At 44.8% G+C, this 26,631-nt stretch overlaps 1 protein-coding gene across 2 annotated transcripts in view; it reads right to left on the reverse strand.

The window, feature by feature from the left end:
• Positions 1-26,631, reverse strand: part of MTA3 (metastasis associated 1 family member 3) — a 228,140-nt gene that overhangs the window by 6,538 nt on the left and 194,971 nt on the right. The window contains exon 18 of one of the 2 annotated variants that reach the window (XM_048494638.1): positions 17,053-17,080. The exons of the other annotated variant lie outside the window; for it this stretch is intronic. Within the exon in view, the coding sequence (XP_048350595.1) occupies positions 17,066-17,080 (15 nt within the window). The 3' untranslated portion in view covers positions 17,053-17,065. The remainder of the gene's footprint in view (positions 1-17,052; positions 17,081-26,631) is intronic. 2 annotated transcript variants of the gene reach the window in all.

Genomic DNA, 26,631 nt, shown 5'->3' on the forward strand with positions numbered 1-26,631 from the left:
TCGCAGGGCCCTGATCTCACCTGGGAGCCTGTTTCACCCGGTAGGGACCCTGGCCCTCATAGAGGCCAGCTGGATCGCTTTGGGGCCAGGGATCACCAGCAGGTCCTTCTCCTAGAGCGGAGGGGCCCAACGGGACAATACAGGTAACCTTTTGTCTTGCAACCTCAAGAAACAGCATTTTGGACATGACTGCTAGGGGGATGGGCATATGGTAAAAAATCTACGATCATGAATGTCCTCATGAGCATGTTTCATAGAATTCACAATATGATGTCAACAACATGATGTCTACAAACATGATGTCAACAATATTTAACTAAGAAAAAGTACTGCAACAGTACTATCAAGCATTGTGGCTCACTGTTGCAAACTGCACTGCAGCTTCACATATACAAAATTTGGAAAAACAAAAGTCATTGCCAAGCCTCTGCATGTGAAAGCACACATCAAATTCTGCATGCAGTAACAAAAGGAATGCAATGTCAGTTGGAAGAGAAATTTTTCCCCACATTCACAAATTTGTGGTAATGCAGCTAGGACCTCACACCAGAAATACAGTATGTGTCAAAATATACATGCAGTACTCTTTTGTACTTGAGATGGGTTGCATCTTAAATCCATTTCTTCTGCTTCTCACACTTTGGTAGCCTTTCAATGCAACCAAGGGAAACAGCATAATAAAAAGGCAATCTCTACTTCATTACAGCACTATACAATGTTATCTTTCATTCATTCATTCACACATACACACACACACACACACATATATATGCACAATGGCATATGCACAGGAAATTAAACTTTAAAGGTGGCTACCTCCCCAATCCATTATGGTTTACAAAAAAAATTATACAAAAACAGGTTATCTGTGAAGTTCTCCTCCTTGTGATACAAGGGAACAACCCTTTGCTGCCCAGTTTTAATTTTTAAAGAAATGGAAGGAAAATACTGAGTACAAGGCAGATACCGCTAACACTTTCTCAGTTATCTAGTAAACAACTTTCTAAGAACAACTGGAAGACGTGTGGTTATGGCTATGTACCCGGCAGGTCCTGGGCTGCTCAATGTCTTTAGGATTTCAGATTACTAGGTATGGCACAAGTTTACCTCAATGATTGTACTACAGTGGCCAAGTTCTTCTGCAAGAGCATCATGTCTTCTCCTGCGTTTCTGTAGTGTGGCTCTAACATCAGTACAAGGAACTATAACCTAAATTTAGTGGAGCTATGTGCTCAACAGTAGCATCTCAAAGTGCTGATTTATATTTATACATTTCTTCAAACAACAGTGATAGGCTATACCTTAATTGAGTAGGTTACAGTGTATTAAGCCAACCTATGCAAAAATGCATAGGACCATTTTCTGACTAATTTCTACCTTACTGGTATGGTAGATCTAGCCCCAATCCAACTTCTCTAGCTGGAAATCTCCTGTAACAGAGTAGGAGAGCAAGCAGTAAGACTTGCAGGGGGGACAGTGGTGAGGAAATCTGGTTTTTTAAAAAAAATTAAACGAAGAAGGAGATATTCGTTCCAAAATGAGATAAGGGAGGAGCAGTTGACTGCAAAATTGTTTTTAAAATTATCTTTAAGTAGAAGGAAACCACTGAATGGGGTGGGCAGCTATTCTGTGTTTTGTGCTGGGATCATGCCTTTTTCTCAATATGCCAAAAGGCTCAACAAGGATAGGGAACTTGGCCAGCTAAGCAGCAATGGGGAGCACCCACTGGGGCTGGGGGATCCTCTGCCCCTTACATAGGCCTGGCAGCCCTACTCATAGGCCCTTTCTGCACTGCGGAAAGGGCACTTCCCCACCGGCAGGAATTCTGCCGGTGGAGGGGTGGGGGCCGTTCGCATGAGAGCGTGCAAGCGGCCCCCAAAGAGGACAGCAAAGGAGGGTCTTAGGAGGCCAGCAGGGTGACGGAGGCGACGAGGTGAGTGGGAGAGGGACAGGGAAAACAGCGCATTCCCGGCGGTGCTGTTCGCACCGCGCTGCTGGGAATGCGCTGTTTACCAAAAACCTCCCTCCAGGAGGGAGGTTTTTGGAGGCGGCCTGACGCCGCCCTGGGGGAGGGGGAGGGGAGCCAGGTCAGTGCTGCTGCGTTTTTGCAGTGCCGCCTGTGCGAACGGCTCCTTGGGGACGGCATTTTTGCCGTCCCCAGGGCGCCGTTTATGGCCCGTGCAGAAAGGGCCATAGATAACTTACTGAAGCACATTTAAGTTTCCATAGTAAATTTTTATATAACGGTTAATTTTTAGACCATGTGGAATGGACTACAGAAAGCTAAATTAATTCAGCAAGTACAGCTTCCAGCACTCTGAAACTGATTGGTAGGGGAGGAGCCGCACAGTGATCCTCAGTAGGACAGTAGGGACGCCACTGTTTTATTTGTGACATGTTGGAAGGTATGTTTCTTGCATCTCAGTAAATTCAATAGTTCTGAACAAAGCTGGATATGTTGGAGGTTCTGTTAGGACAATTATAAATTGATGACCTAGTAATACTTGTCTGCTGAATAATCCTCAGCTTGTCTGGAAAAAGGGCCGTTCACCAAATGTGTAAAACAAATGTTCCACTATGTGCCCTTTCTTTTGTTTTTTTCTTTCAGAAGTAGATGCTATTTTCCAGTGCTTGTGAGATTCCCTTTTTCAGCAAATATGCTGCCCATAAACTATTTTTATTACATTTCAAAATGTATAACATTGTCAACAATATGTGGAAAAAGATAGAAGGGCCTGTGAAGACAAAGAGCTTAAATTGATCTTTCACAAAGAATTTGTTTTACTATATTGACCAATTTTTCTTGTCAATTCTTGTTTCTGCAGTGTAGAACAAAACAATTTTGAGAAAAATGCTCTTTTAGAATGCAGATGAAAATGTAACTTCAACAAGTCTGTTTTCTTTTGTTTGATATAACGGGGGGGGGGGGAATACCTTGAAAAAAGTTGGTTTCACTGTTATTATTTTTCCTAACCAGACATCTCTGTAGCTGGGGAATGCAGGAAGCTGGGAACAAGCCAGGAATACTCAAGGATACCGTGTCACATGAAACCATAGTTTAAGCTAACTGACTTTAAACTGTGATTTTAGGCCCTGGGATGATGGGTCCTAATTAATCAAAGATACTGGAGTGGCATATTTTCACACAATCACACTAAATGCAGTAAGTTTAAATAAATTATTGCCTTATGCCTGAACTGAATCAATAAATGTGTTTTTTATTTATATAAAAAAGAAAAGATAAAGGCATTAAACAGACACTTAAAAGCTTCATGCAGATATAGAAATTCAGTTTCATTTTTTTAAAAAAACTTCCCCAGCTGAGCTCTCCTTATCCTTCAAAAGGAATTTATGCACAATATTTTGCTTCAGAATATGGCTGCACATTCAATTCACTTGACATAAATTTTTCACAGCTACTTCCATGTTTAACATGTCAATTTGGAAAGGTTACAAACTCACTTTATATATAATTTTCATGTTTTGCAAGCATGAAGAAAATGGGTGCTGTGTGGTTTCCGGGCTGTATGGCCGTGTTCTAGCAGCATTCTCTCCTGACGTTTCGCCTGCATCTGTGGCTGGCATCTTCAGATCCTCTGAAGATGCCAGCCACAGATGCAGGCTGCAAACATCAGGAGAGAATGCTGCTAGAACACGGCCATACAGCCCGGAAACCACACAGCACCCAAGTGATTCCGGCCGTGAAAGCCTTCGACAATACAATGAAGAAAATGGTTAATTAACTTTTATTGTACCTAGAGTAGAAATTTGCATGACCAGTTTTGCTTCTGATTTGGATGCCATGGAAGATTTCTATGTATGAAACAATATTTGTGCTAGAAGAAGTACTAAATAATGCCAACAGTCTGCTTGTACTATGTGAAAGAAATTGTATAATTACTGTCTTTTGAGCATTTGCAGGGCACACAGCGTGGAGGGTCTTTCTTTTGGTACAACTTCAAAAACAAATGCAATAAATTAATGGCAAGCAGCTGAATATTCCATTGCTCCAGATATACATCATTTTGCTAATAATGATATTTAAGATCTATGTTTTGCTGCAGCCCTTGCAGTAGTGTCTGTACCTGCTTTTTTTTTACTCACATATTGCAGGATCTATGCCTACATGTTTGCCCTGTTAGTTGTGGAAAGATGACAGAGTCACAGATACCTTTACAATTATCAGGAGATCTGATCACAGTATCTCCGCAGCAGTGGCATTCCTGCCTAGGGACAGGGGGTACCCTATGTCCCCTCGGTGCCCCCCATTTGGTCCGCGTGGACGTAAAAGCCCAACATTTCTGAAGGGTCGTTTGTGTTTTTTTAATTTTTAAAGTGTTTTTCCTCCTTTTTTTACTGATCTGAGTTATGAACTGCTACACTGATAGATGAGGGGAGGGAAAGGTGTGTGCAGGAATGCAAAAAATGAGTCTTTATTGGTCCCACTGTGAGAGTACTGTGGATACCAATTTGAGTGTTTTACAATTTATGATATTCAAGAGCAAATGCCCAAAGGTCTGCTGTAGGGTCTGAGCACTGCTAGAAAATACATAAGATATTTCTTTCCCACTATCCAGGAAGCTGTTTGTTCTTCCTGATAATCTTCTGTAGATTCAGCTGGAATATTTATGCAGGAAACTATTCTTTGTTAACAACAGAAAATACTTTGTTACTCTATAACTTTACCCCAATTTAATGTTAAAAAAGGGACACTGCTGTATTACAAACATCCCTTTTATAAAGAGAATAAGATATTGATAAACTGGGAAGTAAAAAAAGGAATTGTTTTTTATATAAGGACCAAGATAATATAGGCTGAATCTGGATTGCATAGGCTATTTGAAATGGTTGGATTCATACTAACTCTTCCAATCATGCTAGCAACTTCTGTCAGAATGTTTCTGTCCCACCTCTCCACTGCAGTTCACTGATCTTCCCAAAATGCTGCTCCTGAGGGATAGGGGACCCCTCAGAACTGAATGAGAGGCGAATTGACGAACTGCAGCAGGAAGAAGGAACTGGTGGAAATTACCTCACCCCTTCCATAATAGAAAATTTAATAAGGATCCAAACTACTGTCTGAAAATTTTAGATAGGTTTTCTCTGCTGTATTGCTCACTAGATCAAGCCTGAACAATCCCTAGGAGCTAAACTAAACAGAGGTTTTCATACTTCAGCCACATTCAGTGCCGTTGGGAAAAAAATGGTGCCCGGGGCAAAATGGCAGCCACACTCCCCCCCACTCCTCTGCCCCCCCCAAACATGCCGCACTTACTTTTTAAAAGTTAAAACAGAAGCCTGCTCTGGTCCATGGGGGCTGCTCTGGGCCATGGAGGCAGCCTGAGGGGTGGGGTGGGGAATGGTGAGGGGAGTAATTCTCTGCCCCTCCTGCACTTGCACCCAGAGGGTTCTCCCCGGCCCTGTGGTACCTCTGCCTATGGCCACATTATGAGAAGAAAACTCTCACTTGAAAAGACAATAATGCTAAGGGAAAAATAAAGGCTGCAGGACAAGCGGAAAACTCAACATGACCTACATTGGCTTAATCAAGGAAGCCATGATGCTTAATTTGCAAGATCTGAGCAAGGCTGTTAACAATAGTACATTTTGGATTACATTGATTCATAAGGTCACAATGAGTTGGAAGTGACTTGAGATAATTTAACATACACTTTGTCTATTAGCAGCCTGAATTGCTCAGGCAAGCTCAAGATTGTAAGAGTTTGGAAGCTAAGCAGAGCTGATTGCTGATATGTTTGGTTTGGAGACTACCAAGGAAATTAGAGCTGCTATGCAGAGGAAGGCCATGACAAACCACCTCTGTTCATCTCTTATCTTCAAAACCCTACAGGGTCTCCATAAGTCAGTTGGGATTTGATGGCACTTAGCTATTAATTGTTACTAACCAGATTATTATTTTGCATTTATTGGTGTTCTCTTAATTTTGAATCCAGTTTTATTATACTGTTATATACTGGTCTATAAGACATTGTTTTTAAATTCTGTAATCTACTCTGAGACTTAACAAGAAAGGCAAATTGCAAATAAAGTAAGCAAGCAAGCAAGTAAGGAAATAAATAAATAAATGAACATTGTATGCCCTCCTTCCTGTTATCAGGCAGCAGCCATTTAAGGTAAGCCAAACTGTGTCTTGGAAGGTGTCACAAGATTTGTCTTGGAGTTGTGCCCAAAGAGACCAAAAAGGCATGCCCAAATATCTGCAGATCACTTACAGTTCTCCTATGGCCAAGAAGTCCAAATACTTTGCACTTAAATTGGCTTTTTAATGAATTTGCTGTCGTTACATTTTAGTCAATCAAAATAACCTTTTTAAGCCTGTCATTTTAAACATTTATTGGTGTTCCCACCATTTGTAATGTTTCCTGACCATGTGAACAAAGCACACATATTGTAGAACAAACCACACATTTCCTTTTAACCAAGCTTTTCTAAACTGTTGAATTCATTCCCTCCCCAAAGCTTTGAACTTTCCAAAAATAACTGTAAAACCTTGTCTCAGTGATCAGGGGAATATTTCTCCTAACAATTAACACCCACTGAGAAACATCAGCAGACCATTCTGAGTCAACAGCATATCAAAAGAATGATCTATCAGCAGCTACTCAAAAGAAAAAAGCCACACTTAATCCCTGAACTAGAACAGTAGGCATCAATACTGATGTATAGTTTGTATAATGATGTATAGCATTTAGCAGCTGCCATTTCATCCTTCAGTTTAATAGATCCCACACAAAACTTCAAAGCTTGGGTTGAACCAGGAGAAAATCTATAACCCTACCAAAATGCTGTACTCCAAGGCTAGACAGGAGAACTAGGATTGCGGGCAAACAATAGTCTTTCAGAGACTTGAAAGGTCTATAGCGCAGATTTCATTGGTTTTTGTTGTATACATTTAGCTCATAATCATGACAATTAATAGTTTCTGTAGTGCTTCAAGTTTTGTTTGCAGGCAAAATTTGGACCAGAGATGACAATGCCAGATAGGAATAAGTGCAAATACTCTATACTACCATGTCGCTTTCTGCTCTTTTTTGGCATGCTAACAAATTGTCCAAAATTTATTTGCAAAGCTTCAAATGTATGATGTACTAATTCAGACTTTTGTCCTGCCGTCTCATTTATGGCTGTGTTGTTGCTAAAAGAAACACAAGAATGTTGTCACCAAGGAGAAAAGGATTAAGTCATTGGGGGAAAGTTGATGGCGCTAGTGACGTAAACTGACCTTTCTTTCACCATGGCATATTAAACAAGATAATTGGTTCTCTCTGCCATTCTGAAGAATGCCATTCTCTGCCATTCTCTCTGCCATTCTCTCTGCCATTATGAAAAAGATGGACAACATATGGATAAAGTATACTAACTAGATGCAGTGGCATATCTGCCAGAGGGACATGTGGGGACACATGTCCCCAAGTGCCACTAATTTGATTACATGGGGGGCGCAAAACCACCCCCTACACCACTGCCTTTCTGTCTACTGCACTCACTGCCATGTTAAAATAAAAGCCTGCCCCTGCCAGCTCTGGGTGGTGCTTTGCCATGACCTCCCAGCGGCCGGTCAGGTATTCGCACCTGGGCGGAGGGACACAGCCAGCCAGGCCAGGCACTGGCAGACGCCCCCCACTGATGATCTGGCCATACCTCCCAGCTGCCATGTGAGTAGCCAAGGGAGCCTGGGAGGGCTGTCCAAACTCTTTGGGTCGCCAGCTCCTGCGTCCGAGCAGTGGGGAGCATCACTGGCCAAGGAGTGGAAATGCCTGCCACCCTGGTCCACACCCTACCTTCCCTGCTCCATAGTCCAGCGCGCCCGACCTCGGCCTCTGGCCAGAGCCAAAAGGGGTGCTTCCTGGTTCTCCTGTGGTGGGAATTGGACTTGGCCCACCAGTGGTGGACAGGCTCAGTGTAGGAGGCGTCGGTGGCCTTGGCTCTCCCCAGCTACTCTGGCACCACCTTCGCCCATCCATCAAGCAGGCTGCAGCTGCACAGTCAAGGAGGGTGGCTCAGGGCAGTAGGGCAGGGGTGGCTCAGGGTAGTATGGGAGCCCCGATGCGCAGAGGCTGCTAAGCGGGCTTTGGGATCACATGGAGACGGCCGCCATTGCCCATGTGCAAACGGTAAATGGCTCCTTCCCCCTCCCAGCCCAGACAGCAGAATCTTTTGGGGGAGGGGGCTTCTGGCCTGCTTGTCCCTTCATGTGGCCAGCCCCTCATGTGGCCAGCCCCTCAACTGGGATGAGCCAACCGGGACGAGCCACTCCTGGCTCCTTTGGGAATGATACCCCTTCCTGGCCACCACACAGTTCCCTTGCTTCCTGGGGGCACAGGAACACCTCCTGTTACTCCTCTCACTAGATGTGCCAGTGTTTTAAAAAATAACTTTAAAACAAAATACCTTGCTGATTCGTCATGCAAGTAGCTTTAGAAGAAACATGACTGTGGTTTTGTGTCTGCCACCCAAACACACACACATACATATATATTAGGCTTGGGGACCCTGTCAGTGCAGCAGCAGCTCTAGCATTGGAATGGCAAGAAAAACAGGGGGACATTTTTGCTGGCTTGCACAACCCACTCCTACTACAGACTCCAATTTGCTCCCTACATCATACCTTCAGATCCATTGGCCCACAGGAGCCTTCTGGTTTGCAGTATTTTAGGATTCAAGCCCATATTTCTTTTGTACAATTTATTTTCTTCCCATAAGAGACTGAGAGGAAGCTTTTTAATGATAGAATCATAGAGTTGGAAAAGACCCAAAGGGCCATCAAGTCCACCCCCCTGCAATGCAGGAACACATAATCAAAGCACTCCTGACAAATGGCCATCCAACCTCTGTTAAAAAACCTCCAAAGAAGGAGACTCCATTACATTTCAAGGTAGTGCATTCCACTGTCGAATATATTGTCAGGAAGTTTAGCCTGATGTTTAGGTGGAATCTCTTTTCCTGGTCCTCTTTTCCCATTACTCCTGGTCCTAGTCTCTGAGGCAGCAGAAAACAAGCTTGTTCCCTCACCAGCATGATATCCCTTCAAGTATCTAAACATGGCTATCATGTCACCTCTTAACCTTCTCTTCACCAAACTAAACATACCCAGCTTTCTAAGTCTCTCCTCATATGGCATGGATTCCAGACCTCTTACCATTTTGGCTGCCCTCCTCTAGACCTGTTCCAGCTTGTCAATATCCTTCCTGAATTGCAGTACCCAAAACTGTACTGTACACTGTACTGTACTGTACACAATATTCCAGGTGAGGTCTAACCAATGCAAATTAGAGAGGTACAATCACATCACTCGATCTAGACACTATGCTCCTATTGATACAGCCCAGAATTGCACTGGCTTTCTTGGCAGCCACATCACATTGCTGACTCGTGTTCAGTTTTTGGACTACTAAGACTCCCAGATCCCTTTTGCATGTAGTGTTGTCAAGCCAGGTGTCACCCATCCTATATCTGTGCATTTCATTTTTTTCTGCCTAAGTGTAGTATCTTACATTTCTCTTTGTTGAAATGCATTTTGTTTGTTTTGGCTCATCTCTCTAATCTGTCCAGGCCATTTTGAATTCTGACTCTGACCTCTGGGGTATTAGGTATGCCCCCTAATTTGGTGTCATCTGCAAATTTGATTAGTATGCCCTCTATTCCATCATCCAAGTCATTGTTAAGCATATTAAATAGCACTGGACCCAGACAGAACTCGGTGGCACCCAACTAGTCACTTCTCTCCAGGATGAAGATGAGCCATTGATGAGCACCCTTTGAGTTTGGTTTGTCCCTCTTGAAATTGTCTAGCCACATTTCACTAGCTTATTTGAAAAAAATATTATGGGGGACATTGATCAAAATTTAGTAAGGCTAGCAGGAGCCAGATAAAATGTTTGGGAGCATTAATGTACTCAATCTGAGTTCCAGAGCATTCACAAAACACATATACATAAGTCTTCTTAGGTTCCTCATTTAAATTTATGTGGAAACTTATGGAAGTTATAGAGGTTATTTTCTGCACTGAGAGAATAGATAAAATTATTAAAAAGAAAAAGAAACTCATCTGCCCATCTTTAAGATCAGCAGCTACAATTTGTAAAGGGAAAATTCCAATAAGGGAATAGCAGATTTCAAAGTGAAGTCATGACTTATGTGTCCGATTTCACATTGAGGTTCAAATATTGCAGAGTGCCACAGTTTATCATCAAAGCTCTTTGTACTCTAGTTTTGTGTAAACATCGCAAGTTTTATCTGGTTTCTTGTGTGAAATTTGCTTGGCTGCCAAAGAATGCAACAAAATAATCCTTCCTTTATGCATTCAACTTGTTGAGCTCAAAACTTTTTTGTAAAGTTTATTTCCCCTGTCAAGATTGGTGTTTTGTACAATTTTATGTGCTGTATATTTGAACAGATGACTTTTCAGTATTTGACTTGTAATAGAATCCTATGTGGAATTACTGTTGTCTAATCTCATTGAAATCAGTAGCTTTAGACTAGAGCAGCTGCATGACACTGTACAGTAATGGGTTGAAAACGTGGCTAAAGCAATATTCCACTCTATTTACAAAATCAGTTTCATGTGTTTGACATGAAGTAAAGTCATAAGAAGTTGAGAAGTTAAACTTTACTATCAGTGTTCGGGATACTTTTGGGATAGTTTTAAGTTTATTCAGTCTGACAGTATGGACAGAATTCTTGGAAGTTTGGAATTTACCACCTGTTTGTTCAACATTTGTCCCTCTTGACTGCTTAAATCTACTGGGGGGGGGGTCAATCTAGGAGACAATAAATGCCACCCTAGAGGGACCTCATTTTTTCTTTGAAGTGCACAGTGGTACATCCACTGCTAAAGGAACCTGCCCTGGACCCAGAAGAGTTGAATAACTATGTAATCTCAAATATACCATTTTTAGCAAGATGATTGAACAAGTGGTGGCTGAGCAGCTTCAGGGGATCCTAAATGAAGCGGGCTGTTTGGATTCAGAGGTGTAGTTATAAGGAGGCGGGGTGGGGACTGGTGCAACAGGTGTGCACTGGTGGGTCACATGGGGGTGGAAAATCACCCCCTTCCCCCTCCCCTTGCTGGGCCCAGCAGAGGTCACTGCCAGGCAAGCCTTGCATCCCTGCCCCAGTGTAGCTATAAGGGGGCAGGGAGAGGAATGGCCCTGCCCCAGCATAGCTATAAGGGGACAGGGGTGGGGAGGATTAGTCCCCGCCCTCCTTATAGCTATGCTGAGGCAAGGATCAGAGGCGTGTTCCCACTCCACCCCCTTAAAGCTACGCCTCGTGTCCCTGCCTGGCCAGGTAAGTGGGGCATGGGGGGGCCAACCACTGGGAGGGGGCATAGGGGGCAGGGTGTTTGTGGGGGGCAGAAAACTTGGAATCCTCCCCAGGCTACATTTTGCCCAGTTATGCCTCTGTTTGGATCTGTTCCTATCTGGTTTACACAACTGAAATGGCTTTAGTCACCATGGAGGATAACCTATGCCATGAAATGGATAGAGAAAATATAACCCATTTAATTATGGGAGATTTCTCAGTGTGTTTCAATCATTGACTGACTTTGAGAGACCAGATTGGAAGACATCATTTTGCTGGGATATTGGGCTACCTCAAAAATGAGTTTCAGAATCTCATGCTGGGTGATGGATGCACCACCCAATGGCCTCTGGACTGTGAGGTTCTGCAAGGTTCTACCTTGTCCCCCATGCTTTTCAACATCTGCATAAAGCCACTGGAATATTTGGGTTTTTTCACTAATATGGAGATGACACAGGTCTCTATCTTGTGCTTCCAGCATAACCAGGGGAGTCCATAGAAACTGTGAACAGTTGCCTAGAGGCAGTTTTGGGATAGATGAGGACTAACAAACTGCAAAATGGAGATAATCCTGTAGGGGGGGAAGTTATGAGCCAGAAATCAGAATATTTTCCTGGTTGTGGTGGGTTTTCCGGGCTGTGTGGCCGTGTTCTGGTGAATCTTGTTCCTAACATTTCGCCTGCATCTGTGGTTGGCATCTTCAGAAGTGTATCACAGAGGGAAGTCTGTTACACACTGTGTCCAGAGAGAAGGGAATGTTTGGGGTATATATTGTCCATGTCCCAGGGCGGGGAACCAATCAGTAAGTTTTTGGGTGGAACTTGTTATGCAAAGAAGTGGTTGATAGTATTGTATTACAGGTGGGGCTTATCAGTCCAGGGAGTGATTCACATTTTCATGCCCTGCAGCAGCAGCAGCATTGGTAAATGCAAATCCTGTGTTTGAGTGGAGTCCATTATTCATGAACTTAGCATGCCCTTGGGGTTTGCTTTTGGTGTTTTTAAGTACTGGTAACCAAGCTGTGTTAATTCTCAGAGTCTCTTCTTTCCTGTTGAAGTTGTCTTGGTGTTTGTGAATTTCAATGGCCTCCCTCTGCAGTCTGACAAAGAAACCTTTTGAATTGTCCAGAATTTCAGTGTTTTCAAATAAAATGTTATGTCCAGTTTTGTTTAAGACATGTTCTGCAACTTTAGATTTTTCTGAATGGTTAAGCCAACAGTGTCTTTCGTGCTCCTTAATACGAGTCTAAATGCTGCATTTTGTGGTTCCCAAGACCCAAGTCTCCTATTACATATACAAATAGCAATGATGGACAAGACAACCTTTGCCAGTACAGCTGGTGAACCAGCCACAACCCATCCTGGGCAGGAAAGATCTTACCACTGTGGTGCATACACTTGTAACATCTAGATTAAATTGCTGAAAACTGTTTCTTGAGGGCTGCCCTTGAAGACTGTCCTGAAGACAGTTGGTATAGAATGCTGCATTCAGAATGTGGACCAGAGCAGACTGTAGGGACTATTACTCCAACTTCATTTCATCTTCATTAGTTCCAGATTTGCTTCTGGGTGCAGCTATAGCCCTTTGAAATCCTATACAGTTTTGGACCAGCATATCTTAAGGAGTGCCTTCTCCCTTATGAACCTACCCATTCCCTGTAGCGATCTTAAGAGGCCCTGCTTATGGACCCCCATCATGAAGCTGGATGGGTGGCAACTCAGAAAATGGTTTTCCCAGTTGTAACACCAAAACTTTGGAATTCCCTACCTAAATCAATCAATAAAATAACTTGGGCTAGAATATGGTAACTTATGAGATCAACAAGCATTAGAATTTCCACAGGACAGGTTCCCACTAGGGACTCAACATTAGTTTCACACCACCAGTAACCTCTGTGTTAAATATTTGTGTGCATTTTCCTGTGACAGTATAACTAGTCTGGTACATTTGTGGGGACATATTCTTAAAGAGGCTTAAAAAAGTACTATAGAAGTTCAAAGTTCTCTTATGCTGCCACAGGAGGTGGTGATGGCCACTAACCTGGATAGCTTTAAAAAGGGCTTGGACAGATTTATGGAGGAGAAGTCGATCTATGGCTACCAATCTTGATCCTCCTTGATCTCAGATTGCAAATGCCTTAGCAGACCAGGTGCTCAAGAGCAGAAGCAGAAGGCCATTGCTTTCACATCCTGGATGTGAGCTCCCAAAGGCACCTGGTGGGCCAATGCGAGTAGCAGAGTGCTGGACTAGATGGACTCTGATCTGATCCAGAAGGCTTGTTCTTATGTTCTTCCTTTTCAGTTTTCTGAAATTCTTTTGTTGTTGCTGTGATGTATGAATTCCAGCCACTTCTTATAGACAAAGCTATACTGTCTCATTCTCTTCTATTTGTTCACTTCATTAACTTATTCAGTTCATTCTATTCCTGCTCAGCCAGACAAGACTCCAGCGTGTCTGGACTCCCTCCTTCCAGTTCCCACTACTGAGGCCATCAGACAGGAGGAAGGAAGCAGTCAGGCACTATTTCATGATCTACTCTGCCTGCACAGAGTAAGAGGATACTAAGGGCCAATCTACACAATACTTTTTTAATCAGTTGGATCTAGATTCCTTGGACCCAACCTACTTTGACCTTGGTCACAAACGAATTGCAGAAAACATCACTTTTTAAACCAGAAGCAGTCAATTTAACTCTCCATAGTGATGTGGGAAGTCTGACTCCCCACAAGCACCTTTTTATGAGCTGAAATGCCCCCGTGAGGAGTTATTTGCATAACTTTGGAGCTGCATGCACCACAGGCAGATGCAAAGGAGTGTAAACTAATCCCTAACAAGGCCATTTCAGCTCAGGGACCACCACCTCCCCCTACCTCACTGTCCTGAATCAAGTTGGCTCCTGCGGGCTTTAGAAGTGATGTTCCCTTCAGCTACTGTGTGACTTGAAGGGAAATGTATCAAGTAGTTTGGCCCCAAGATGATCCCATATTTGTGAGAGGGATACAGTTTAAGTCCTGTAGTGCAGAAAGACAGGACTGAGTCAAGAAGCATAATTGTCTGGATATGCCTATATGGGTGGGAAATCTGGGATCAAAGAAATTTAGCATTCTAACACATTTTGGTGAGATCCAAATACAACTGATTTTCTACCAGATGTTCCTAAGGCTCACGGTCACCAAAGTTTGAGTACCTGCCATGGTTCCATTAGAGTGCAGAAAACATACTGGATGTGATAGGAAGAATAGATTGCTGCTCCGTGAGAATCTCAGGGTTAGTTAGAAAATTTCTAGCCCTTAACAGTCCCAAAGGATTTTTTGTTTAAATGTCTATAAACGATGTTTATTACTATAAGCTACTTTGTAGATGATAAAGGCTGAAAGGCAAACTGTATAAATAAACATGCTTGAAGGTTTTGGGGCAAATCCTGCTGGGATCTCAGAATTCAGAGGCTCTAAATAGGATTGTCAGTCACATATCACTGATCTTTCTGTGATAGCAAAACCAGAACAGCAACAAATAAATTCTGCAAACTAAATCGCTGGCTAATTCAACCAATTTGAAAAAAAGTAGAAAGACCTCTGAATCCAACTTTTTCTGGCAAAGAATTCAGATCATCTGGGTGCAGAATTTTTAATTTATAAGTGTGGTATATACATGGCCCCTGTTCCTGAGTCTGACTGAAGACATATTAGCTTCAATTTATAATTCACCTCCATCTGTGCTTTATAGCATGGTAGTCCAAAAGCTTCCTTCAAAGTGTAATTGGAACCTTTTTGTAAAAAAAATGCTGGTAAGGGAGCAGAGAAGGTTTTAAGAAGCGATAGACTACTAGGACAGATAATACTCCTGTCACTACTGAAGTTGAGACTGGCAGGGGCTCCATAATGGTTTAAACAAAGGTCTTTTTCTGCCCTGTTACCTGAACTTCTTTTAATCATGGATGTCGAAGGATGAACCTAGGACTTTATTATTTATTTACTTCATTTATATCCCACTTTTCTTCCCAATCCAGCTCCCATTCTCCTTTCTATGTTACTCTCATAACAACCCTGTGAGATTGGTTTGGCTAAGATTGTATGAATGGGCCAAGGTCATTGAGCAAGCTTCATGTCTCTCAGATCCAGGCCCAACGCTTTCACCACTACACCATTCTGATACAACATACATTTAAGCACCTCTGAGCTATAGCTATGTATCAAGGATTCAAATATATAGACTGCACAGTAAGAATTTCAGGAACAAATAATTGCCTCTTTTTTTCACTGTCCTAATTGGTGAACAAGAATTAGACATAAACTTATCCTCAAAGTAGATATGGTTAAACAATTCCTGGAATCCAGAGCTTAACTAGGGTGGGGCAAGCCAGGGCTGATACCCCAGAGGCTGCTCGAGGAAAGGTGCCAGGCAGCCTAAAGCTCCCTCCCCACAAACCCCACACCCCACCACTGAACTGCACCCACCCTGAACTCCACATGGAGTTTGGAGTCTGGTGTGCAGTTCAAGGCTGGGCCTGGATCCAGCTGCACCCCTGAACTCTACTCAGGTGCAGTTCAAGACTGGGCTCGGCTCTAGTATTCAACAGTTCCTGTCCCTGAACTCCATGTGGAGTTGGAAGGGGGTGTGTGCAGTTCACAGCTGGGCTTGGCTGGGTTTACTCCACCCACAGTTTAAAACTGGTTCTGGTCAAATGGAGGCCAGGTCCAATTTTTGAATTTGGAGGCCCAGCCTCAGAGGCGGAGCAGGCAATATAAAGCTGAACCTGACGAGGGTAGGGCCTGCATTTCAAGACTGGGCTCAGCTTGCCTAGGTCCAGTTTTAAACTGCAGACATTGGTGGTGGTGCCAGCCTTGAACAGTGTGCCCCCACATCTCCATGTGAAGTTGGAGGGTTGCGGAGATGCAGCTCAATGCTTTCCTTGGATACCATCTTTAGAAGTTATACCCCTGCCTGGAATTTACTACTTTAGACTACAATCAGCAGCTCACATGACTGAACGTTCCTCTGTGTAAAACAAGATTACATCTCTCTGTGTTTCTCTCTGAAAATCTAGCTTTCACTATGTGGAAATTATGCTTGGGAGGGAGGAAGGATTCAAGAATGCAATTCCATTCAAGCAAGAGGTGTCACCCAGAAAGAGTTTGAGACTGTGCCTATATTTGGAGCTGCCCAGAAGGCTGATTCAGTCAGAATTTCTTGTTAATGTCTATGAAACATTTATAAACTAATGTGGGACTTTCTCCTGTAAAGTGAGTTTTGAGAATTTGCAATCAGGATGCGGCATATATAAAATCGATTGTCAAAACTATTACTCTAAACTCTGGAACCCATACATCATTTAAATTATTTCTTCTTCTTTCTGGGGGCATTGATAAAAAAACTTGCAGTGTCCTCCCCTCCCCCACATGTTACATGAATTAAAAAGACAAGGAATAAGCTGTATTTAAAAACTGTATCTTGTGCTTCATTTCTTGGGTTCCTATTTCTATAAAGCAGGTGTCTTAAATAAAAAAAGGAATTAGGTTGTAGCCCTACTACATACATAAGACACCAATCATTCTGGGAAGAGAGTCACATTGAGAATTACAAATTATTTCTGCAACTTTGTAACACATCTGTAGTTCCTTCTTAAGTGAATCACTCTATCATCAAAAGATGAGCTACGCAGACTTATTAAATAGAAGGTCATGTTGCTGTTTTAGTGAATAGGCTCCCAATGGAGTTAGCACTTACCGTAAGAAGGTTTCTAACTGCTTCCGCACTGAAATGAAACAAGCATTGAGTCATTCAAGAGTCGTTCTAGATGCGCACATTCTTATTGGCCCATTGAAGGAAAGGCTGTGGAAGTAACTGACTAATATAAACTAGTCAGCCCAACCAAGCTCACACAATATTTATTTACTTATGATCTCAAAGATATCAAACTGTAAAATATTGGAATGATGCATTTAATCTCTGCAATCAGGGTTGATTTTAATGTGCAGGCTGGGCACATTTCTTGCAATGAGCCAAAATTGTGCAGTGGGAACTACGTTTTTGTGCACTTAGACACATGGGGTTGCTTTCTAAAAATTTACACAAGAGTTAGAAAATGAAGATGAATACTTTTTTCAATTTATATTCTACAGTCCATATGAACAGTTATCTACAGTTGTAGATGTTGCCCTTAATCTCATCTATCCAAAATTATTCTGCTAACAAAGAATATTTCTTATTAATGGACATTTTCCAAGCAACATACTTAGAACAAACCTTGTATTTGAGCTCTGTTTTTTTTGCCAGTCCTTTGATTTCAGAAAATAATTACTTGTATGCTGGTTGGTGTAATATACCCACAATTATCATAAACCCTGTCTCTATAACAAGGTCAATAGAAGCAGTCACATCAGAGAGTGGCTAGGGGGTTGGGGTGGCAGCCTACCATCTTGCCCATTGCTAGCATCCCATCCAGCCCACTGACACTACCTCACTCTTACCAACTATGTCCCCTATGTCTACAACTGCCCAGAAACCAAAGCAACCAATCCTCTCTGCCTCTTTCTCCTTCCAGTCCTCTTAAAAAAAATAGCAAGCCAAACATACTTGATAGGGCTTCCCAAACTCCTTCCTTTTGTGAGAGTTGAGCCATTATATGGTTTGCCCTGTCAACCCTGCTGATCACTTCGACTGATTAGGAATATAATTTCTTAATTAATTTATGCAAGCGAATCATGTTGCTAAGAGGGTACACCAATATTATGCTGCTATTTCATTCAGCAAATATGAAAAGTGTGAACAACTGAGGTATGTTGCATGTCAGGGTTTTCAGTCATGTGTGACCTGGGTAATGAAGGATGTACCTGTTATTTGTGCTTCATATTTTTCTCATGAGAGACACTGAAATAACCCATAACAAGCATGTTTCTCATGTGTTGTGTAAAGATACTTTTAAAGATATACAATAGCTAGCTAAGAACTTATCTATATTTTTCTTTTTTTCTCCTGCTCTCTAAGACTTGAAGTATAGTGCTATGTGCAGATGTGATACATGACTTTTGCTCAGACTAAGAACTGATATGCACTAAGAACTGTACCCGCACACTGTTGGATACTTTGTTGTGGCAATCACTTTATTTGTGGATTGTCTTACAGAAAAATACATTCATGTATGCAGTATCTCCCCTCCTAACTTTTTAATAATGCTTTCACTGAAACAATAGTGACTGAATGGTATTGGAAACAAACAGTGCAAAGTTATACAGAGTTACTCCAATCTAAGCCCATTAAAATGAATGGGACTAGACTGGAGTATCTCTCCTGAGGATTGCACTGTTATACTGTGTCTAACTCTACTTTCATTTTCTATGTAAGGTGATGCCCTTCACCCCACGTAGCTAATTTTTGATGTATGAATAAGTTCACTACAGTGGATTCCGAAGAGTGTATTTATAATGAGTTACAATCATTATAAATGAACTCATTTTCCCTTTTTATAAATGGAAAATGAACTTATTTACAACGATTGCACCTCGTTGTAAACGATTGCACCTCGTTGTAAATATGCGGAATAGCTCTACATCTAGTTATCACATTTTATGTTAGAAATATATCTTTTCCCTGGCCACCTGCAGTGGAAATCTTGCCTGGTTTTTTCTTTTGTTTTGTTATTGAGGGGGAATTCTGAATTGCATGCAGCTTAGGTTGGCTTGATATCTGTGCAGCTGATGATGCTGACATTTCCTAAGAGAAGGGATGGATGGCTTTCCTTCATTTCTAAATTTATGGGTTCATTTTACATACATAATATTTTTGTACAAATTGCAAGCATACAGAGTTAGATCCTGCAACCTATAGAAGGTGCTGACAATTGGGGATCCTTCCTGAGTCTTCTCCCCCCCATCCCTCCCTTTCACATCCAATAAATGATTCCTGGGATCAAATGACACGCATGAACTGATAGGCATGCAGGTAAGGAGGGCGCAGTGCTGTAGTGGGGGGAGGAGGGGGTGGAAATGTCACCCTGCCTCTTGTATCAGCAGGGTTGGCATTTGCAGAAGAAAGAAGAGGGATGAATGAATTTGATTCTATCCTAATTGTTCCCCTCTTGGATACACCCCTTAATGTAGAAAGGGATTTGTGTGTGGCAGCAAAGCTCATACCCGTTCCCTAAGAAATTCTGACTCTGTTAAGAATGTAAACTAGCAGGGTCACTTAAGGTGGAATGGTCACAGCTGAGACATAAGACTAAGATAGCATCTACTGCTTTCAGCAGAAGAAAATTCTGATGGTGATGGGGGCAGAAGAATCCTTGGAGGGTAGCTGCTGAGCAACAGCAATAGTGACACTGGCAGATGATCTTTTATAGAAAACAGCAGAGCCAGTACAACTAACACTTGTTAGTTCCATGCAGAGGAAGGCAATGGTAAACCTTCTGATCAATCCTTCTGACCAACCCTTACCTTGAAAACCCTATCACGAGGCAATCCAAAATGAAAAAAATGATACGGTGCTGGAAAATCGCATAGCACTCAATCAGATATAGTGCTGGAAAATTGGATAGCATTCAATGGGGAAGAGTAGAGGACAAGTAGGAGTAGCACTATTCTTACTGATGCAACTGGATTAAAGCCAAAAGTAAGTTCAGTTGCTGATGTGAATGAATACAAAGGAAAGTCGAAAGTTATTCAACACCACAATGAGAATATTGAACACGAAGACTTTTCAGCCCTGGTCCTGACCTGGTGGACAGGCTGTCAAATGAGACCCAGGCCCTGAGGAATTTGGCTCAGTTCCACAGGGCCTGAAAGAGATGTTCTACCAGGCAGATGGGTGAGGGCAGCAACAGTTTTATATCCTTTGGCCATACATGCTGAACCCAATTGAAATGCTTTCTCCTGCTATTGGCACCTTCTTCACCCATGGGAGGTGATTCCCATAGGAGTGTCGGTAAAAATATAAAAGGAATTATTTAACTTATTATCTTTAAGCAAGTAACTGGTTTTAATCATGGTAGATATAAAAATTTTTAATGAAATGCTTTTTTGCAGAAAAATCTATCTAAAGATAGTTTTCTATTTAAGATACGTTCTAGTCCAAACTTTATTCATCATTAAATAAAGATTACTTTTTAATTATGTAGCATGAGACTGTATATTCATGCAATGTTTAAATTTTTTGATACATAAATTCCATTAATCCATTCACAATAGCTTCTGTGAGATTGTTTTGGGCAATTTTTCAATCTAAAAGATATTATCACAGATGTTTGGCTTTACATTTAACAAAACTTTGAATTGGTGACTGCAGAGATAACACACTTCTTCACAACAAAAATGTTATAAATAAACATACAGGGCTAAGAAAAGACCTTAGTCCCATTGTTCCTTTGCAAATCTATGTACCCATAATCAACCCCTTGTCTTGAGTGCTAAGTTTACAGATTTGTACAAGGACCTCAGTGTATGGAGGGAGGGACAAGCAGTAAAAATGAAAGTGAAACCTTTTGAGCAGAATATTTTACAAGTCTGGGATCTTTGTGAGTAAAGCCTGAGGTTTATTATATTATTCTCTCCTTGAAGCAGAAAACTTATCCTGGCAGCAGGCTGTGAAAGAGACCCAGTTTGAGAATATTTTAATGAAGTTCGTTTAGATTTGGGTAAAATGTAAACACTGCAACAAAGAAATTCAAGGCCTGATGGCCTGAACGAAACAACATCATGGTAAGTCCTTTGATAAAGATGACAAAAAGATGTTTGAAGAGGCAAGATCTTCAGGTTAGTAAATGTATTCATTTCATCAGATTTCTCACAGCCCCATCCTATGTGCAGGGGCTGAAAGGGCTCCTGGAAATGATGTGGCCTCACCCTGGCACATTTGACCTCCCTGAGACACTTACCCCAGTTAAGAGGGCAGACAAACCAGTGGCTGTGCATCCCGCTGCCCCACTACTGCTAAACCCAGAAGTCTGGGCTGCAGTGTGGTTGCACTGACATCCAAAGAGCAGTGGCGTACCAGGGCAAATCTGAGTTTGATGCCCCCCCAAACAATGATTTTTTTCTACCAGGTCGTTTCAAAGTCACCATCACATTATAGAACATGCCCCAACTCACAAATCTGAACACAGCAATGGGCCATGCCACACAGCAGAAATATTTTTTTGAAAACATTTTCAAAATGCTTTCAAAATGTTTTATTACTGCTATGAAAACATTTTATAGTGTTGTGTCCAGTCCCCCCAATTGGGGGAAACAGCATCACTTTCAATGTTATTTAAACTGGGGACCCCAGATTCTCCCTTCAAGGTGGATTTAAAAGGAGAATCTGGGCTCCCTAGTTTAAACAAGTGATGCTGGAATCCACCCCCAAACAGCATTATTTTCAATGGTGTTTAAACTAGGGAGCCCAGGCTCTTTCCGCACATGCAGAATAATGCACTTTCAAACTGCTTTCAGTGCTCTTTGAAGCTGTGCGGAATAGCAAAATCCACTTGCAAACAGTTGTGAAAGTGGTTTGAAAATGCATTATTTTGCGTGTGCGGAAGCGGCCCCAGATTCTCCTTTTAAATCCACCTTAAACAACATTGAAAGTGATGCTGTTTTGGAGTGGATTCTCCCCCACCCTGAAACAGCATCACTTTCAATGTTTAAACTGGGCACCTCAGATTCTCCCTTTAAATCCATGCCAAAGCGGGTGGATTTAATAATAATTACAACAACAACAACAACAACACCTTTATTAAGCATTGAGAGAATAAAAGAAAGAAAGAAAATAAGCATTGGCAGGAAGGGGGTGGATTTAAAAAGAAATCTGAGGAAATTTAGGGAGTGCCTGCTTTCAGGGGTGCAATTATTAAGATAGCAGCACCAAAATTTCAGAGTATCTTTGTGAGACCCTACTGATGATACCACCCAAGTTTGGTGAAGTTTGGTTCTGGGGGTCCAAAGTTATGGACCCTCAAAGGTTTAGCCCTCATCTCCTATTAGCTCCCATTGGAAACAATGGGGGATGGGGGCACTCCCTTTGGACTCCCTAAACCAAACCTCACCAAACCTGGGTGATATCATCAGGAGAGTGTCTTGAAAAATCACTGAAATTTTGGTGCTGCTAGCCCAGGGGTAGGGAACCTGCGGCTCGAGAGCCGCATGCGGCTCTTCTGCCCTTGCACTGCGGCTCCATGAGCCGAATCGCTGGTCCCATCCTTGCTCGCCCTGCAGGCAGCAGGGCGGGCTCACCAACTGCCCGCGGCTGGCTAGGCCGCGCCATGGGCTTCCCCTCTCGCCTGCCCTGTTGGAGCGGGGTGGGTGCTTTCCCTGCGGCCGGCAAGGCCGAGCCGCTGGCCCCATCCTTGCCCACCCTGCAGTCAGCAGGGCAGACGCATTCATGCGCTTCTCAGAATGAGCGGAGTAAAAGGTTAAAAAACCCCAATATATATAGCGTTATCTTTATTTTAAATGTCAAAAATTATTTGCGGTTCCAAGTGTTTTCTTTTCCCATGGAAAACGGGTCCAAATGGCTCTTTGAGTGTTAAAGGTTCCCTACCCCTGTGCTAGCCTAAAAATTGCACCCTCTGCAGACCAAAAACTGAAAAACACTGAAAATACAAAAAATTCCACAAACGAACCTGCAGTTTTTGTGCCTCCCACAAGGGGGCGCCCTGGGCAACTGCCCACTTTGCCCAATGGGAGGAATGCCTCTGCCAAGGAGGATGCCTGCTGGGAAGAGCATGGCGTGGCATTCCAGCGGTGGAGCTGACCTCTCAGGGTTTGGGATTGGTGGCATAGCGCACCAGCTCTTGGACAGATGCCACCTTTTTGGTATCATCAGGAGAGTGATACCTTATGGGGCTTTTCAGCGGTGGGGGAGTTTCGTGGCTTTTCCAAACTCTGTGCAATGCCAGAAAGCCCTACTGGAGGTGGAAGGGTGGCACCGCACTGGCACCATGTCCCACTGCCTCTGGGTTTGGATGGGGCTGCCCAAGACTGCCTTGAGGAATTTGTCAATTTTGAGCAAAAATATACTTATTATTACTGCATGTTACTGTCATTTTGACAAAGTTGTTATGAAGAAATAAAGAGGTAAAACAAGCAAATATTCATTTTTGGGGCAGTACTGAGTGGCAGTGAACAGAATGAGTAATACTTAATACACTGAAATTATATCTATAATAAAATAACAGCACTGACTTTTTTGTTTAAAGGAATCCATCATCAACCTAAAGGATTCTGGAAACTATCCACCTTCAAGATCACCATCCTACTGTTATATAGTTACAGAGTTATCACTCCAGGATAATGTTTCAGTTACATCAAATATATCACATATCCACAGTACATCATTTAAAAGAAAAAAATTGACCATTCAGGAACCCGTATAGATAGATTTGTGATTTTAAAAAAACCCCAGTAGATTAGAAAAAGAAGTAATTGATTGAAAATTTGCTCAGTTTGTTTATGCAACGAACTCTTCTTTCCATCTGATTGAAAACTCACACTTCACTAGTATTGTTCAGTCACTGAGACCAGGATACAATCCACCCAGCAGAGCAGATGTTGCAAGGAAACAGCAAAATAACGTGCATGAAAGAGAAATGAAGCAATGTGCAACAGTTCTAGAGGGTAAATTGTGAATCTAAGGCCCTTTCCGCACGGGCCATATACAGCGTCCCAGGGACGGCAAAAACACAGTCCCTGGGAGACCGTTCGCACAGGACGCGTTGCTGCTTCGTAGCAGTGCCGTCCTGGCTTTCCCCGGGCGGCATGAAGCCACCCCTGAAAACCTCGCTCATTGAGGTTTTCGAAAATCAGTGTGTTCCCACCAGCGCGGTGCAAACCGCACTGCCGGGAAGACGCTGTTTTCCCCGTTGGCTCCACTCACCATCTTGTGCAGCGGGTCTCTGGAGGGCTGCAGAGACCCGCCCATGCTGCCCTCTGACCTCTGGAGGTCGCAGGGCTGCATGGGCGGGTCCCTGCAGTCCTCTAGAGCGACATAGGATGGGATGGTGAGTGGAGGGGGGTGACCAGAGGCGGCTCTGTATGGAGCCGCCTCTCTGTCTGAGGGGGAAGTGCCAGCCGCTCGCATGCTAGCGTGCAAATGGCCCCCGAGCCTCCGCCGGCATAAGTTATGCCAGTGGAGGCTCGGCTCAGCACATGTGTGGAAAGGGCCTTTGTCTTAATCGGTGGAGTAATGTCCACAATGATCCTGTTGTATATGCTTGTGTAACAACAGAAGAAGGAATTTTTTTTCCAGAAACAATGTGTCAGGAAATAGACATGCAACAGATTACTTCCAAGAAGTAGCAGCGAAAGCTATAATAAAATGTGAACAAAAATTCAGATTTCTAATATGCAGTTTAGTCACAGAAAATGCTGCAAATGTATCCAAAATGAGAAGAAATTTAGAAGAGCATGAAGAGAATACAAAGATAATAACATATGGTTGCAGGGCTTATTTGTAGCACCTCCTAGGCAAAGACTTCAGTGTCCCAGAAATAGAGACAAATGTCATAAATATTTCCATAACAATCACTTTCCAGCAGCAGCTCTGAAAGGAATGGGTGGAACCAAGCTAATGGTCCCACAAGATATCAGATGGAATTCTGTAGTGCACTGTTTGTATCAGGAACAGACCTATTCTGATGATAGTTTGTGAACAAAATCAAGAGAAAATAGATCTTAAGAGAAATGTTGAATATGGGCTAAGAATCCTGAAACCCATTTCTGAAGCTTTAAACAAAATACAGAAAAATAGCTGTTTTATTGTTAATGCTGTTGAAATTTAGAAGGAATTGAGTGAGCTTTTAAAAACAGACCTTGCAGTAATTTCATAATTATTTATCTATGTATTTCTAATAGTAAAACCAACTCAATAATTTTTGATATAACTGTAAAACAAATCTGAAAAGTTGTTTTTTTTAAAAAATGAATACTTCATCTGGTTGTAAATGTTAAGGTTATACCAGGGGAAAAATCCCATGATTTAAATCAAGTAACTGACTAGTAATTTAAACCATGATTTAAATTGTGATTTTAAACTATTTGGTTTAAATCAGGGGTAGGGAACCTGCGGCTCTCCAGATGTTCCCCCCCACCCCCCCCCCCCCCCACCCCCCCCCCCCCCCACCCCCCCCCCCCCCCACCCCCCCCCCCCCCCACCCCCCCCCCCCCCCACCCCCCCCCCCCCCCACCCCCCCCCCCCCCCACCCCCCCCCCCCCCCACCCCCCCCCCCCCCCACCCCCCCCCCCCCCCACCCCCCCCCCCCCCCACCCCCCCCCCCCCCCACCCCCCCCCCCCCCCACCCCCCCCCCCCCCCACCCCCCCCCCCCCCCACCCCCCCCCCCCCCCACCCCCCCCCCCCCCCACCCCCCCCCCCCCCCACCCCCCCCCCCCCCCACCCCCCCCCCCCCCCACCCCCCCCCCCCCCCACCCCCCCCCCCCCCCACCCCCCCCCCCCCCCACCCCCCCCCCCCCCCACCCCCCCCCCCCCCCACCCCCCCCCCCCCCCACCCCCCCCCCCCCCCACCCCCCCCCCCCCCCACCCCCCCCCCCCCCCACCCCCCCCCCCCCCCACCCCCCCCCCCCCCCACCCCCCCCCCCCCCCACCCCCCCCCCCCCCCACCCCCCCCCCCCCCCACCCCCCCCCCCCCCCACCCCCCCCCCCCCCCACCCCCCCCCCCCCCCACCCCCCCCCCCCCCCACCCCCCCCCCCCCCCACCCCCCCCCCCCCCCACCCCCCCCCCCCCCCACCCCCCCCCCCCCCCACCCCCCCCCCCCCCCACCCCCCCCCCCCCCCACCCCCCCCCCCCCCCACCCCCCCCCCCCCCCACCCCCCCCCCCCCCCACCCCCCCCCCCCCCCACCCCCCCCCCCCCCCACCCCCCCCCCCCCCCACCCCCCCCCCCCCCCACCCCCCCCCCCCCCCACCCCCCCCCCCCCCCACCCCCCCCCCCCCCCACCCCCCCCCCCCCCCACCCCCCCCCCCCCCCACCCCCCCCCCCCCCCACCCCCCCCCCCCCCCACCCCCCCCCCCCCCCACCCCCCCCCCCCCCCACCCCCCCCCCCCCCCACCCCCCCCCCCCCCCACCCCCCCCCCCCCCCACCCCCCCCCCCCCCCACCCCCCCCCCCCCCCACCCCCCCCCCCCCCCACCCCCCCCCCCCCCCACCCCCCCCCCCCCCCACCCCCCCCCCCCCCCACCCCCCCCCCCCCCCACCCCCCCCCCCCCCCACCCCCCCCCCCCCCCACCCCCCCCCCCCCCCACCCCCCCCCCCCCCCACCCCCCCCCCCCCCCACCCCCCCCCCCCCCCACCCCCCCCCCCCCCCACCCCCCCCCCCCCCCA

The sequence above is a fragment of the Sphaerodactylus townsendi genome, linkage group LG01, assembly GCF_021028975.2.
Source record: "Sphaerodactylus townsendi isolate TG3544 linkage group LG01, MPM_Stown_v2.3, whole genome shotgun sequence".
In the NCBI taxonomy this organism is placed as follows: Eukaryota; Metazoa; Chordata; class Lepidosauria; order Squamata; family Sphaerodactylidae; genus Sphaerodactylus; species Sphaerodactylus townsendi.